At 41.8% G+C, this 14,191-nt stretch overlaps 1 protein-coding gene across 1 annotated transcript; it reads right to left on the bottom strand.

Annotated features, from left to right (window-relative positions):
• Nucleotides 1-2,976: 2,976 nt before the first annotated feature.
• On the bottom strand, nucleotides 2,977-4,964 carry LOC145360011 (somatostatin-1B-like). The gene is made up of 2 exons (XM_080214911.1): nucleotides 4,872-4,964; nucleotides 2,977-3,257 (listed from the first exon to the last, which is right to left on the bottom strand). The coding sequence occupies exons 1-2, from the start codon at nucleotides 4,962-4,964 to the stop codon at nucleotides 3,042-3,044; spliced, it is 309 nt and encodes a 102-aa protein (XP_080071037.1). The 3' UTR covers nucleotides 2,977-3,041.
• Nucleotides 4,965-14,191: the final 9,227 nt, after the last annotated feature.

Raw genomic sequence — 14,191 nt, forward strand, 5'->3', positions numbered from 1 at the left:
AAGACACCCTTTACTCTGCCTGTTGGCCTTCCAGTGAGTGGAGCTGACCAGGAACAAAGGCTGCACTGAGACTCGGGCAGCTGTTGTAAGGACTCAGAAGGGGGAAGGCCATTGTCTAAGGCCTATCCACAATATGTATAGGAAGGGGCTATACACATAGCCTGTGTAAAACCCCAAGGGGTGTCTGTTTCACACAAAATGAACATTGTAAAATATAAACTGAAGGGAAGGCAATGGGCTAGTGGTATTATCACTACATTATTAATCCACAAACTCAGCTAATGTTCTGGGGACCTGGGATCTAATCCTGGCAGATGGTAGAATTTGAATTAAATAAAATAAAAATTGTCTGGAATTAAGAATCTACCAATGACCATGAAACAATTGCTGATTGTTCGGAAAAACCCATCTGGTTCACTAATATCCTTTAGGGAAGGAAATCTGCTGGCTTTACCCCGCCTGGCCTCCATGTGACTCCAGAGCCACAGCAGTGTGGTTGACTCTCAACTGCCCTCAGGCAACTAGGGATGGGCAATAAATGCTGGCTAGCCAGCGAAGCCCTAGTCTCATGAATGAATTAAGAGATGTAAGTTTTATAGTGAGGTACCTCAGAGTGCACTTACTATATTAGAATCATATAACCCCTACAGTGCAGAAGGAGGCTATTTGGCCCATCAAGTCTTCACCAACTCTCCGAAAGAGCCTGCCAAAGAGCAAACCCCGCATGCTCCCCCCCAACCTCGCCGCCCTGCACACTATCTCTGAACCCGTACACTTACCATGGCTAATCCACCAAGCCTACACATCTTGGAACACTAAGGGGCAATTTAGCATCGCCAATCCACCTAACTTACACACCTGCAGATTGTAGGAGGAAACTGGAGCACCCTGAAGAAACCTATGCAGACACAGGGAGAACGTGCAGACTCCACACAGACAGAGGCTGGAATCGAACCTGGGTCCCTGACGCTGTGAAAGAAATTAAACTGTATTGTACCTTGTGTGATGTGACATTTGAATTGTTATGTTTGTACCTTCGTAAATGTTATGAGTAAAATCATTCTACTCATAACATTTACAATATTGTTTGACCTGCTGAGTATTTCAAGCATTTTCTAATTTTGCTTCAGATTCTGGGATAAACAGGAATTGGAATGGAGAGTGAGAATGTCAGGAAGTGTGTGGAGTCTCAATGTTCTGAGGACGGCAGGCCATGGGAAAGCTGTTTACACAGGAACAGGGCTGAGTCTGAAGTCTATTCCTGAATTCAGTTGGTTCCTGGCTGATCTATAACTTAACTCTACCTACTCATCTTGCTTCCATTATGCTCTGATATATTTGCCTAACAAAGATCTTTCAGTCTCAGTTTTGAAGTTTTCACTTGGCTCCCAGTTTCAACAGTGTTTTCTGCTTGGGTTACATCATATATACAGCACAGACAAAGGCCATTCAGCCCAACCAGTCTATATCAGTGATTACATTCCACACAAGCCTTCTAGCACCTTTACTCATCTAAATTTATTGTGGTACCCATCGATTCCTTTCATCTTCAGTCACTTGTCTGGCTTTCCCTTAAATGCATCAACATCAATCTCTGCAACCACCCCTGGTGGTAAAGAGTTCCACACTCTCGCTGCTCTCTAAATAAAGACATTTCTTCCAAATTCCAAATTGGACTTCTTGGTGATTATCACTTACTCTGGTGACTCAGCACTCCCAGTGCCAAGAACTTAGGTTCAATTCCTGGCTTGGGTCACTCTCTGTCTGGACTCTGCATGTTCTCCCAGTGTCAGCGTGGGTTTCCACCGGGTGCTCTGGCAACTAGGGGATTTTCACAGTAACTTTATTGGCGTTAATGTAAGCCTTACTTGTGACATGAATAAATGGATAAACTTTAAACCCATATTGAAGTCCTCCAGTTTCGCTCTTGCCCACATTTCGAAATATTTTCTCTGTGTCTCCCTATCAAAACTTCCCAGAATTTTAAAGACCTTGCCCTCTGCTACCATTTCTTTTCTTCAGGAAGTTTCTGGTGAGGGAGAATTCCAGATTTCCAGTCCCCTTTGCATTGAAGAAGTGCTCCCTAACATTGCCCTGAATGGCCAAATAAGCTTTTAGTGAATGTTTATCCAATCATTCAATCATCTGAAATAGCCCTGTCAGGTCAGACCTGAACCTCCCATCACTGTCTGAACACAGGTCGAGTTTGGACAACCTGTTCTCGGGTTATCAACACTCCAATGGCTCTGAAGCATTGAAAGCAATCTTGAAAAAATTGGTCTGAACGTAGCATTAAAAATATTAAAAAGGCCAGTTCAGCCAAAACTGCAGGTAAAAAGAGAGGAAGAAAAAGAGGGCAGATTATTTTAGATTTGCCTTTATTTGATAGAAAATAATAATGCTTCAGGTGCCGGTGTAAATGTGTGTTTTTATTGTTGACAATACAAGGTATTTCTAGATAAGTATGTACATTCTACATAGATAGACTGGCTAAAAAAACAACTAACACCATTACAATATGCTCAGATAGCACAATCAAGATGAAATGTCACTGCCAATATACATAGGCTTTAACTTAAAATATATCCAAAACTCTGGTTAGCTGCTTTCAGAACTCCTGACAGGTAAATCTCAGAAACATTAATCTGGGGAGAGGGAAAAGTTTCTCAAAAGCGAAGTGGGGTTACTGAAGAGGGGGGGGTGGGGGGGCGGACAAGATCATGTGGGAAGGGAGCTAACATGCTAAAGGAAAGCACAGAAACTGAGAGAAGAATAATGTTGGAAAAACAGGAAAGTAACAGCTTTGAGAATGTTAAAAACAAAGCCCAACAAAGTTTAACTGGATTTCCATCTCATTAAATAAAACAATCATTTAATATAGCTTAAAATGTGTAATTTTCAAGTTAAATTTATTATAAGCACTTTACATACATTTGTTTGGGATATAGACAAACATGAATTTTTGATAGACTGAAAGTTAAGCCTCTACTGCTAATATTCTCACATGTTCCACTAATTTAGAAAAATCCGCAGGGTGTGAACTAGCAATGTGAAAAGGTTTTCCAGAAGAACAGTTTGCATGGGGTTTTTTGCTCTCTGCGTGGGATTCCAGCATTAACCGACCTCTCTTCCAGCAATGTCTCTTCCAACTCTTCGGGCTTCAATGGCATAAAGCCATTTCCCATGGGATTATCATCATTCTCCAACAACCCAGCCAGTAGCTTCAGAATCAGATACTTCCTGCTCTTCGTCACTTCCTTGTGAATAAACATAGAATTGAAAGCTTTCGTTTTTATTTCATGCACAGCAAAACAACACTACATTTGCTTGTTGATGCCAAATACTAATTGCTCACTCAGGCACATCACTGCACTATGGGTGGCACAGTGGCAAGCACTACTGCCTCACAGTATGTTCAATCCCAGGCTTCAGTCACTGTTTGTGCAGGGTCTGCACATGGTCCCCATGTCTGCGTGGGTTTCCTCTGGGTGCTCCGGTTTCCTCCCACAATCTGAAAGACGTGTTAGTTAAGTGCATTGACCAAGCTAAATTCTTCCTCAGTGTACCCAAACAGGTACCAGAGTGTAGCAACCAGGGGATTTTCACAGTGACTTGCAGTAATGTAAGCCTAAATATATAAGCCTACTCGTGACACTAATAAATAATTTTCTTTTAAACTTAAACTATTAGCTGTCCTTTACACTTTATAGCAGGCCAGCATTATTCCCACCATTGGCCAGTCTTGTTACCGTTTACTCATTGCTACTCTCTGCTTGTCTTGCCAACTTGCACTAACCGAAACCTAAACCTTTCTGTCCCCACAATATATTTCTGTACTTGGCCTGATTAAAGGCAAAAGTCTGTCAGCTTTTTCAGATCCGCAATAATATTCCACCAGTTTAAACAAAAAAATCCACCAAACTTTAGTCAGCAAGTTTTCCCAGTAGAACAGTCTACACTGGCATGCTTTGGCCATTCTGGTTGAAATTAAGTGGTTTACTAGGTACTTCAGAAGACAGTTAACAGTCAAAGGCTAGGCGCAGGATTGACAGATCAATTTCCTTCCTTAAGGGGTTTCAATGAACCGATTGAATGTTTATGACAATCTGACAATTCAATAATCACTGACTGAAACCAGCTTTCAGTTCCAGGTTTTATTTTCAAACCAAATTCACATTCTCAAACTGCCCTGGTGGCTTTTGAACTTAAATTCTCAAGGATTAATAATCCAGACTATTGCGGTGCTTGTCCAGTAAATTAACTAACCATTGCCACATCCCTATTTAATATACTATTGCTGGAATTCCAAACTCTTCTGTTTTTATTCTTGCCTTTCATGGAATCTTGTAGCAAAGCAGAAGGCCATTCATTCCACCGTGCCTATACCAGATCTCTGAAATGTGTCACCCAGAAAGTTCCATTTTCCTGCTCTTTCCCGATAGCCCTGCAAATTTCCAACCTTCGTGTGTTTATCCCTTTTGAAAGTTACTATTGAATCTGCTCACGTCAACTTTCAGGCGAAATGTTCCAGCTTATAATGACACGCGATGTAAGAAATACAATTTTCCTCATCTCCCCCTCTCGCTCTTTTATCAATTAGTTTAAATGGTGCCCTCCTGGTCACTGGCCCTCTCTACCAATGGAAACTCTCTCTCACTATTGACTCTTCGTGATTTTGAGCCCCTCTATTCAATCTTCCCTTAATCCTTCTGGCATTACAGAGAACAATCCCATCTTCCCTCATCTCTCTACATAATTTTCCCAATAATTTGAATTCAATTCTCTCTGTTCAGTTGGTGATTCCATCCCTCCATCTCTCCCCCTTTCAGCAATTTCCACTCCCTTGCTGTGTTTAATGATGATCTTTTTACCTGGAGTTTCATTCTTTCTTCCAGTAGGTCGGTGCCCTCAACACTCAGAAGGAACAGCAGAGACATCAAGCTTACAGTCATCAGCCACTTCATGCTGACACTCTAAAGCCTTCCTGAATAAAATGCTGAACGTATTGTGAGCTCCTTTATCTATTTTGCTGGAAGTGTTTCCAGCTCTTTTATAGCACAACAGACCCAACTCCCTGACGCACAAAATTAATGATACAATCAAAGCCTAATAGACAGTGTGCATCATTAACCCAATAAAGGCTTGGAACCAATATGTATATAACGAGTAACTAGTTTGTGTTATCATAACTAGAGAAATATTAATATATAAAGAACATCACCGACTAATTATTTTACACTTATACGTTCTGTAAATTTATGGGCAGTGGATGGAAGGTCTGTAATGTGGACAGTTAAAACTGCAGTACAATTTGAATGAACCAACCATTAAATAGTTTTATTGTGTGCGATCCAGAAATGCTCTAATCACATCAGCAAAATTATATTTTTAGACATAATAAAAAGAGAATTGGATGCCATTCAAACAACAGATCTGCCAATGCGCCACAAGAAAACTCAGATCTAAAACCTGCCAGCTGAAATCTGTGTAAAACTGATGATTAGCACCTTGGAGAGTTCTGAGCTGCTCGGCACAATCAAATATATTCTTCTCCAAAATGCAGCTCAAAGTCTGATATCTTACAAACGTACGAATTAGGAGCAGGAGTAGGCCACTCGGCTCCTTGCGCCTGCTCCGCCATTCAATAAGATTGTGGCTAATCGAACTGTTGCCAACACCCAGTTGCGGCACGGTGGCACAGTGGTTAGCACTGCTGCCTCACAGTGCTCGGGATCCGGGTTCAATTGCTGGTTTGGGTCACTGTCTGTGAGGAGAATCTTTTTCTCTCAGAACTTTCTTCTTCAAAAGGCAGTGGAAGCAGAATCTTTGAATATTTTTAAGGCAGAGCTGGATAGATTTTTGATTAAGTGAGGGGAGGGAGGTGAGAGGTGAGAAATGGGGGTAGGCGGCAGGTTACAGGTTACAATCAAATCAGTGCTGATCTTTTGATTGGCAGACCAGGTTTGAGGATGGAGTGACCTTCTCAACATAGGAATTAGGAGCAGGTGTAGATAATTCAGTCCCTCCTGTCCACTCTGCCATTTAATATGATCATGGCTGATCTTATCCTGGTCTCAGCTCCACTTTCCTACCTGATCCCCATCGCCCTTTATCCAGCTTTTCAACAGAAAGAAATCCATCTCTTTCTCAAATCTGTTGATTGATTCTGCCTCCGTTGCTCTCCGACTGGAACGTTCATATACAAGTCAGAAGAGGGTGACTTGATCCAAATAGGGGCCTGGCCACTGCTTCTGACACTAAAACACAGCAAGAAGCATCTTGAAGGAACCTTGCAACAACTTGTTGTTAACACGTGGCGACTTTTTCCCTGAATCTTTACATTCCTGTTTTTAGTCATTGGTTCTGCTGGAATCGACACCAATATAACACTGGTCCATGTTATCTTTGGATCTCCATGTATTCAGAACTATTTCTTTAAAGGAGCAAAAAGGGCCAAAGCAGAGGGGCATAAAGCAGCAGGGCTGCATATCTTTGTATAATTACAACTATCCCTTTTCTAACTCACATAACTGCAAACACCCCAGAATCTAAACACAAAATATTGGCAGTGCTAGAATCTGAAACAAAAACAGAAAAATGCTGGAAGGTCTCAGCAGGTCTGACAGCATATGTGGAGAGAGAATAGAGACAATGTTTCGAGACTTGTTGACCTTTCATCTGGATTTGAAACATTGGCTCTCTCTCCATGGATGCTGTCAGACCTGCTGAGATTTTCCAGCATTCTACTGTTTAGCCTAAAATATAAAGTGTACAAACAACGAGAAATGTTCAGAGAGTCAGAATATGGTTCTGAGTTGGTGCAGGTGACAGCAGAAGCTTTGCTGCCTTCAATTCCTGTCTACGAGGCTTTCAGCTGAAGAGTTTCGGGTTTTAATGGGGATGGTGGAGGTCCCTGCTGCTGCTCATGAGGGGTTGTAGATTTGCATCTTGATGCAGATATCATTAGCACGGCATGTAGAACAGAATGGAGAGAAAAAGCATTCTCGCCTTTAGTTTACAATACAGTCAGTGATTAAATGCTCTCCCTGCTTCTGTAGAAGCAACAAAATAATCATTCCTGATCTGTTCCAAAAAGCAAAATGAGCAGCCCACCAAATCCAGCCAGTTTCCTGCCTCAGAGTGTTATTTTTGGAACAAGTTCATTAAGTTGCTCTATTATTTGCTGGATAACTTTTTGCTGACAATTCCTGTAGACTCAATTTCAACGTCTTCTCCTCCACTGATCTCAGGCAGAGTGGCAGCGGAAGCCCCCCCGGCACCCCCGCCCCACCCCCCACCCCCGCCGTCCCCCGCCCCGCCCCCACCCCCCACCATTGATCTCAAGCAGAGAGGCGTTGGGCACTCAGCACCTATCTCCTCACTAACTGGAGTGCCTGAATTGGACTTTTGTGGAGAATGTCTGTTTCGCGCTGATTCTGGATGGATGAACGCATTGGAAAGGAGGAAAGGCTGGTAAGGTTGGGTGTGTGGCCCATTAAGTGAATTTAATTGCATCCAAATACATTCAAATTTCCATCGTGCCCATTTTGGGCATGGTCCCAATCGTGGCCATTTTTGGGCCTTGGTAAAGGGGGAACCAGTGTGGAGGCAAGCACAGATCATGCTACTCATCTCATGTCCAACTTTACCAAGTTTCCTTGCCCGAAAACAGGCGCAACGCAATGATAAAATTGGGCCCATGCTTTGACAGGACCTTTCAAGACGAGCAAAGCAGCAAGACAGAGTTGTAGATACTGACGCAGGCAAACCAGCCTCCCATCCACTGACTCTGTTACACTTCCCGCTGCCTCAGAAATGCAGCAAGCGTAATCAAAGACCCCATGCACCCCGAATATACTCTCTTCCACCTTTTGTTGGGAAAGCAATACAAAAGTCTGAGGTCATGCACCAACCAATTCTAGAACAGCTTCTTCCCTGCTGCCATCAGACTTTTGAATAGACATACCTCACATTAAGTTGATCTTTCTACACCTAGCTATAACAGTACACTCTGCACTCTCTCGTTTCCTTCACTATGTACGGTATGCTTTGACTGTGTAGCGCACAAGAAACAATATTTTTCACTGTATATTAGTACGTGACAATAATAAATCAAATCAAAAGTAAGCAGGAAAAGCTGAATATGCATTGCAGCAGAGCACTTCACAGAGTTCATATAGTAAAGGGAGAGAAAAGTCAAGACATACAATACTGAACATTTATTTTAGACAAACAACCAGAATCATATAATCAAATTTGCATTTAGAGTCATAGAATCTTACAGTGCAGGAGGCCAATCAGCCCAACGAGTCTGCACTGCAACCCCACCCAGGCCCACTCCCCATAACCCCATGCATTTACCCTAGCTAGTCTCCCTGATAGTAAGGAGCAATTTAGCACAGCCAATCCACCTAACCCGCACAGCTCTGGACTATTTACATACACAGTAGGCTTTTGTTTTAAGCATTTTAACCAATCACTGGTCATTTTTGTTAATATTTGGATACTAGCCACTCTTTTATTTGGTCTGAAATGGATGGATTGATTACTTGATTGTAGTCACTAGTTCTACAGTTTTCAGATTGTCTGATGCTTCTGTGGACCAGGAGCAGAAAGCCCTAAACGTGTTTCCAGACCTCTGTTGATTTCATTCACAGGTTTGGAATCGCTGGTATTTTTTCAGGCCAAGTGCATATTGGGGCACCTGAGAACGCGTCTAAAAGTCAGATCTGAAACACTCCCAGTTTCAAGTCCGCCCAGCACTTGGAATCAAAGTGGTAAAATAGGACTCCATAGGCCTGTAGTGGGAGCTATATCAAAGGGTCAACTAGATCCAAAACGTTGACTCTGTCTCTCCACAGTTGTTGCTATACCTGCTGAGATTTTCCAGCATTTTTTGATTTTGCTCTGGTGTTCCAATGAAATTGACTCTCCCAAGGCCAGACTGAAAATAAAATCACCCAAATTCCAGCACACATCATCAATCAGGAAACCTTGCTGGGAAAAAGCTCTTTACACTCAACAGCCTGATATAATTTATTGTCCACTCTCACACACACGGAATGACATGTTTGCAGAAGCCTCCAACACAGTGTGAACATTTGCTACAGCAGAGGTTAGCACACTTCAAGCAAGAGAAAGCAAAGGTTCAAAACATTCGTTCATTCTGACAATATCAGTCTTGCAGTAGGTTAGCCACAAATTAAAGGTATTCCTTGGTCCTGGCCAGTATTTATTCCTCAACAAACATTACCAAAATTAATTCAGTTGATTATTTATCTCATTTGTAGATTTTGTAAGTATCTGCTGTTCACAACTTGGCCAACTCATTTTCACCACTCGACTGCACTTCACAAAAAAAATTGGTAATGAAACGCTTTGGAACATAGAATCCCTACAATGCAGAAGGCCATTTGGCCCATCAAGCTTATGCTGACAACATTTCCAGCCAGGTTTTGCACTGACAAAACCTGGTATTTCTTTATTAATGGCCATAGCTCGAAGGGACAATTATTTCACAGCTGAGAAATGATATTTTGGAACTAAGTTATTCTGTAATGGAAAAATAAATTGAATTATTTGACAAATAGCATTCTGCCACCTCAGCGCCTTTAACGAATTTTCATTATCACTGTAACCCTGCTTATTTACTCTGTTAATTCTCCTGACACTGAGGGAGAACTTAGTATGGCCAGTCCATCAAGCCTGCACATCTTTGGAGTGTAGGTGGAAACCGGAGCACCCAGAGGAAACCCACACAGAAACTGGGAGACAATGACCGAGGCTGGAATTGAACCTGGGTCCCCATATGTTAGCAAATGCTTTCTTTCTAGAAACTCTGTTTTAAAATACAGGCATGGGGCTGCCAACACCACTATCAACCAGTGAAGCTACGTGGTGGATTTATGTGACTGCAAACATATTTCAAGTTGTGCTATAAGTAAAAATACAGAACAATGGAAGATGAATAATTACTTATACACACACACACAAACAGACAAGGGAACATCACAAACCCTTAACGTTGTGGTAACACGTGGTTATGTTATTGGACTAGCATTCTGGAAGCTTGGACACGAGTTGAAATCCCAGCAGAGCAGCTTAGGAAATTAAATTCACTTCCATCAAATAAATCTGGCATGTAAATCTAGTGCAATGGTTACCATGAAACTGCTGGATTGTCCTAAAGGTCCATTCGGTTCAATAATGCCCTTTAGGGAAGGGAAATCTGCTGTCCTGACTTGGAGTTGAGCCTATGACTCCAGGCCAAACACAGCAATGCTTTTTTAACTGCCTGTTGAAATAGCCCAGGAAGCCATTCAGGTGCATTCAAGATGGCGGATCAACACTGCATATCCCACATTTTTGAACAAGTAACAAAAGCTCAATTGATTAAGTTCTAGATTCTGATTCCAAAAACCATTAACATAAACATAAATTTCTCGTGGACATTTTGACCTTATCACTACCACCTGCATAAATAACTTAATAATTTAGGGCGGCACAGTGGCTAGTACTGCTATTTCACTGCGCTAGGGACCCGCGTTCGATTCCTGGCTTGGGTCACTGTCTGTGAGGAGTGTGCACATTCTCCCCATGTCTGTGTGGATTACTCCCACATTCTGAAAGACATGCTGGTTAGGTGCATTGACCCGAACAGGTGCCGGACTATGCCAACTAAGGGAATTTCACAGTAGCTTCATCCTACTTGTGACAAATAAATAAACAAACTTTTTATAAAACTTTAAACCAAAGTGAAGAAATTTTTTCTTTTACTGTGTTGTTAACTGTGTAACAGGCAGTGCACATCAAGCAAACCTTCTTAGCCAATCTAAGGACATCATAACACCAGAACAAATTTATAATTCCCCTTCTTTTCTCTGTATTTCTTCCCTGCATGGCTTTCCCCTCCAGGTCTCATCGGTGTTGCTTTATGATTAACCATTAAGGGAGTAAGTGAACAGCTGAGCCTTAGCTTTGTTCACCCTCAGCTTCGTTTATCAGGAACCAACTGTGTGAAGAAGCAGATTTAAGCCAAATTCCTAGCACTACAAGACATACGTCAGCACATTTATCCACAACACCACTGGGAACACTTGCATTCACCAGTTCATTAAAACCTTAAATGAAAATTCGTTAAAGGTGCTGAGGTGGCAGAATGCTATTTGCCAAATAATTCAATTTATTTTTCCATTACAGAATAACTTAGTTCCAAAATATAATTTCTCAGCTGTGAAATAATTGTCCCTTCGAGCTATGGCCGTTAATAAAGAAATACCAGGTTTTGTCAGTGCAAAACCTGGTATTTCATATCTGCCTTAGAAACTGGTACATGATATTGAATGCTAAGTCATTGCCATCAATACATTATCTGGGGAGTGTAATGTAATGATTATATTGCTGAACTAGTAATCCAGAGAGCATTGTACTCAAACCTAAACATGCCCATTGGAGCTAAAGAAAATTAGCATCTGCTTGTCATTGGTAGTTTGAGAAGCTGAATTCAGTTTTTTTAAATTAAAATAAAAAAGCTGACATTATTTAAGTGCAACCATCAAGCTGTAAGATTGTCCTCAAAATCCAACCAGTTCACTAATGTCCTCTAGACCATAATTAACATCTGTGAGATCAATATGACAGACTCCTAACCACCCTCTGAGCGGTCTTCCAAGTTACTCAATTGTATCAAGTCAATCCCAGCCATGTAAGGAGGCCCACCATTACCTTGGGGATTGTAGAAAAGTAGAGACAGGTGCTTAGGAACACCACCACCTGGAAGTCCCTCTCCAAGCCACACAACATGCTAATTTGGAAATATAATCACTGTTCCTTCACTGCAGCTGGGTCAAAATCCTGGAATTCCCCTCCTAACAGCACTGTGAGTGTACCAACACCCATATGGACAGCTGCAGTTCAAGGCAGTGGCTCACCACCACCCTCTCCAGGGCAATTAGGGCTGGGCAATAAATGCTGGCTTAATTAGCAATACCCAGGTCCCGTGAAATAATAAAAGAAAGTAATTGACACACTCCCAAAATGCCATGTCCTTACTTCCAAAAGACAATAAGATGACTCATGAGGACAAATACACATCATTCAATGAGATCCTCGAGACCTAGTGTCCTAGGTCTAGCCATTTTCAGCTGCTTCATCAATGACCTTCCCTCCATAAGGTCAGAAGCGGGGATGTTTGCTGATAATTGCACAACGTTCAGCACCATTCAGGACTCCTCAGATATAGAAACAGTACATGTCGAAATGCAACAAGACCTGGCCAATATCCAGGTTTGGACTGTCAAGTGACAAGGATATTCACGCCACAGAAATGTAGGGCAATGACCATCTCCAATAAGAAAGAATCAAGCCTTCGCCCATTGACATTCAATGGCATTACCATCTCTGAATCCTCCGCTATCAACATACTTGAGGTACCACTGACCAGAAATTGAACTGGACCAGCCATATAAATACTGCGGCTACAAGAGCAGGTCAGAAGCTAGAAATCCTGTGGTGAGGGACTCCCCAAAACTCGTCCATCATCTACAAAGCACAAATTAGCAGGTGATGGGATACTCTCCACTTGCCTGGATGACTGCAGTTCCAACAACACAAGATGCTTAACACCATTCAGGGCAAAGCAACCCGCTTGATTGAAACACCTAAAAACAAGCATTCACTCCCTCTACCACCAATGCTGTGGCAGTACTGTGTACCATCTACAAATGCACTGCAGCAATTCATCAAGCCTCCTTAAATAGCACTTTCCAAACCCATGTCCTCTACCATCTAGAAGGACAAGAACATCATCACCTGCAAGTTCCCCCTCCAGGTATTCACAATCCTAACTTGGAAATATATCACTGTGCCTTCACCGTCATTGGGTCAAAATCCTGGAACTCCCTTCCTAACTGCACTGTGGGTGTACCTACACCACCTGGACTGCAGGGGGTTTACAAAGGTAGCTCATCACCACCTTCTCAAGGGCAATTAGGGATGGGCAATAAATGTTGGCCCAGCCAGCAACATCCACAAGAAAAAATTCATAATTTAAACTAAATCCCATTATCAATCCAAATCTTATGGAACGATAGAATCCTACAGTACAGAAGGAGGCCATTCAGCCCATCAAGTCTGCACTGACCACAATCCCACCCAGACTCCATCCCCATAACATCATGCATTTACCCTAGCTAGCTCACCCTGACACTAGGGGGCAATTTAGCTTTGCCAATCCACCTAACCCACACATCTTTGGACTGTGGGAGGAAACTGGAGCACCCAGAGCACCCATGCAGGCACGGAGAGAACGTGCAGACTCCACACAGACCCAAGGCTGGGATTCAAACCCAGGACCCTGGCATTGTGAGTCAGTACTGTGCCACAATGCTGTCCCAAGAAATGTCAGAGAAATCTTCATTTCTTTTGGTGGGTAATTCAAAAGGAGCTGTAAACAAGCCGCATTGCTGTCTAATTGCAAATAAATGTCTGCATCGAAGAAACAACACATTTCAGTTTTTTTATAAATGTCGCTTGCTCAAACAGCTGGTCAGTCTGTAATGTGCATCTGCAGTAATATATCTAATCTAGTATATTAATATTTTACTATCCAATTTTGCTTTAATTGTTGGAACTTCCCAGTATGGGTTGAGAACATTTCCCAAAATCCAGGTTTAACTTTATTTGAGGCACTGGGCAATTGCAGTAGATTTATTTTTCTATAGTGGGTTCCAGTTTAATTTGACCCAATTACAGTCTCTTTAATTCCAGATATTGCAATCAACATCACTTGGGTACAGTAAAATGTGAAAGCATATAGAATTTATGAAGCAAATACTGAAACATTACAATTGTAAGCAAACCCTAGGCTCTTGGGAAAAATAGAAGCCAAGTGTAACCTTTCATCAGCAAGTAACAGGAGATATTTACCTACTCAAACACAAATGTATACTTATTCAAGGAGCAATTTTAATGAAATATTAATTTAATGAAATTTTAATGAAATTCAGGAAAATGCTCCACCTGGGCACTTTTGGAGTATTGTGGCCCTTATCTAAAGTAAAAAGTTTATTTATTAGTCACAAGTAGGCTTACATTAACCCTGCATGAAGTTACTGTGAAAAATATATGCCCGAGCCACTGTTTAAAACCCAGGTGGTGTGAACATATGATAATATTAATAGCATAGCATGGA

The sequence above is a fragment of the Carcharhinus amblyrhynchos genome, chromosome 30 (genome assembly GCF_965287045.1).
Source record: "Carcharhinus amblyrhynchos chromosome 30, sCarAmb.v2.hapA, whole genome shotgun sequence".
Lineage (NCBI taxonomy): Eukaryota > Metazoa > Chordata > Chondrichthyes > Carcharhiniformes > Carcharhinidae > Carcharhinus > Carcharhinus amblyrhynchos.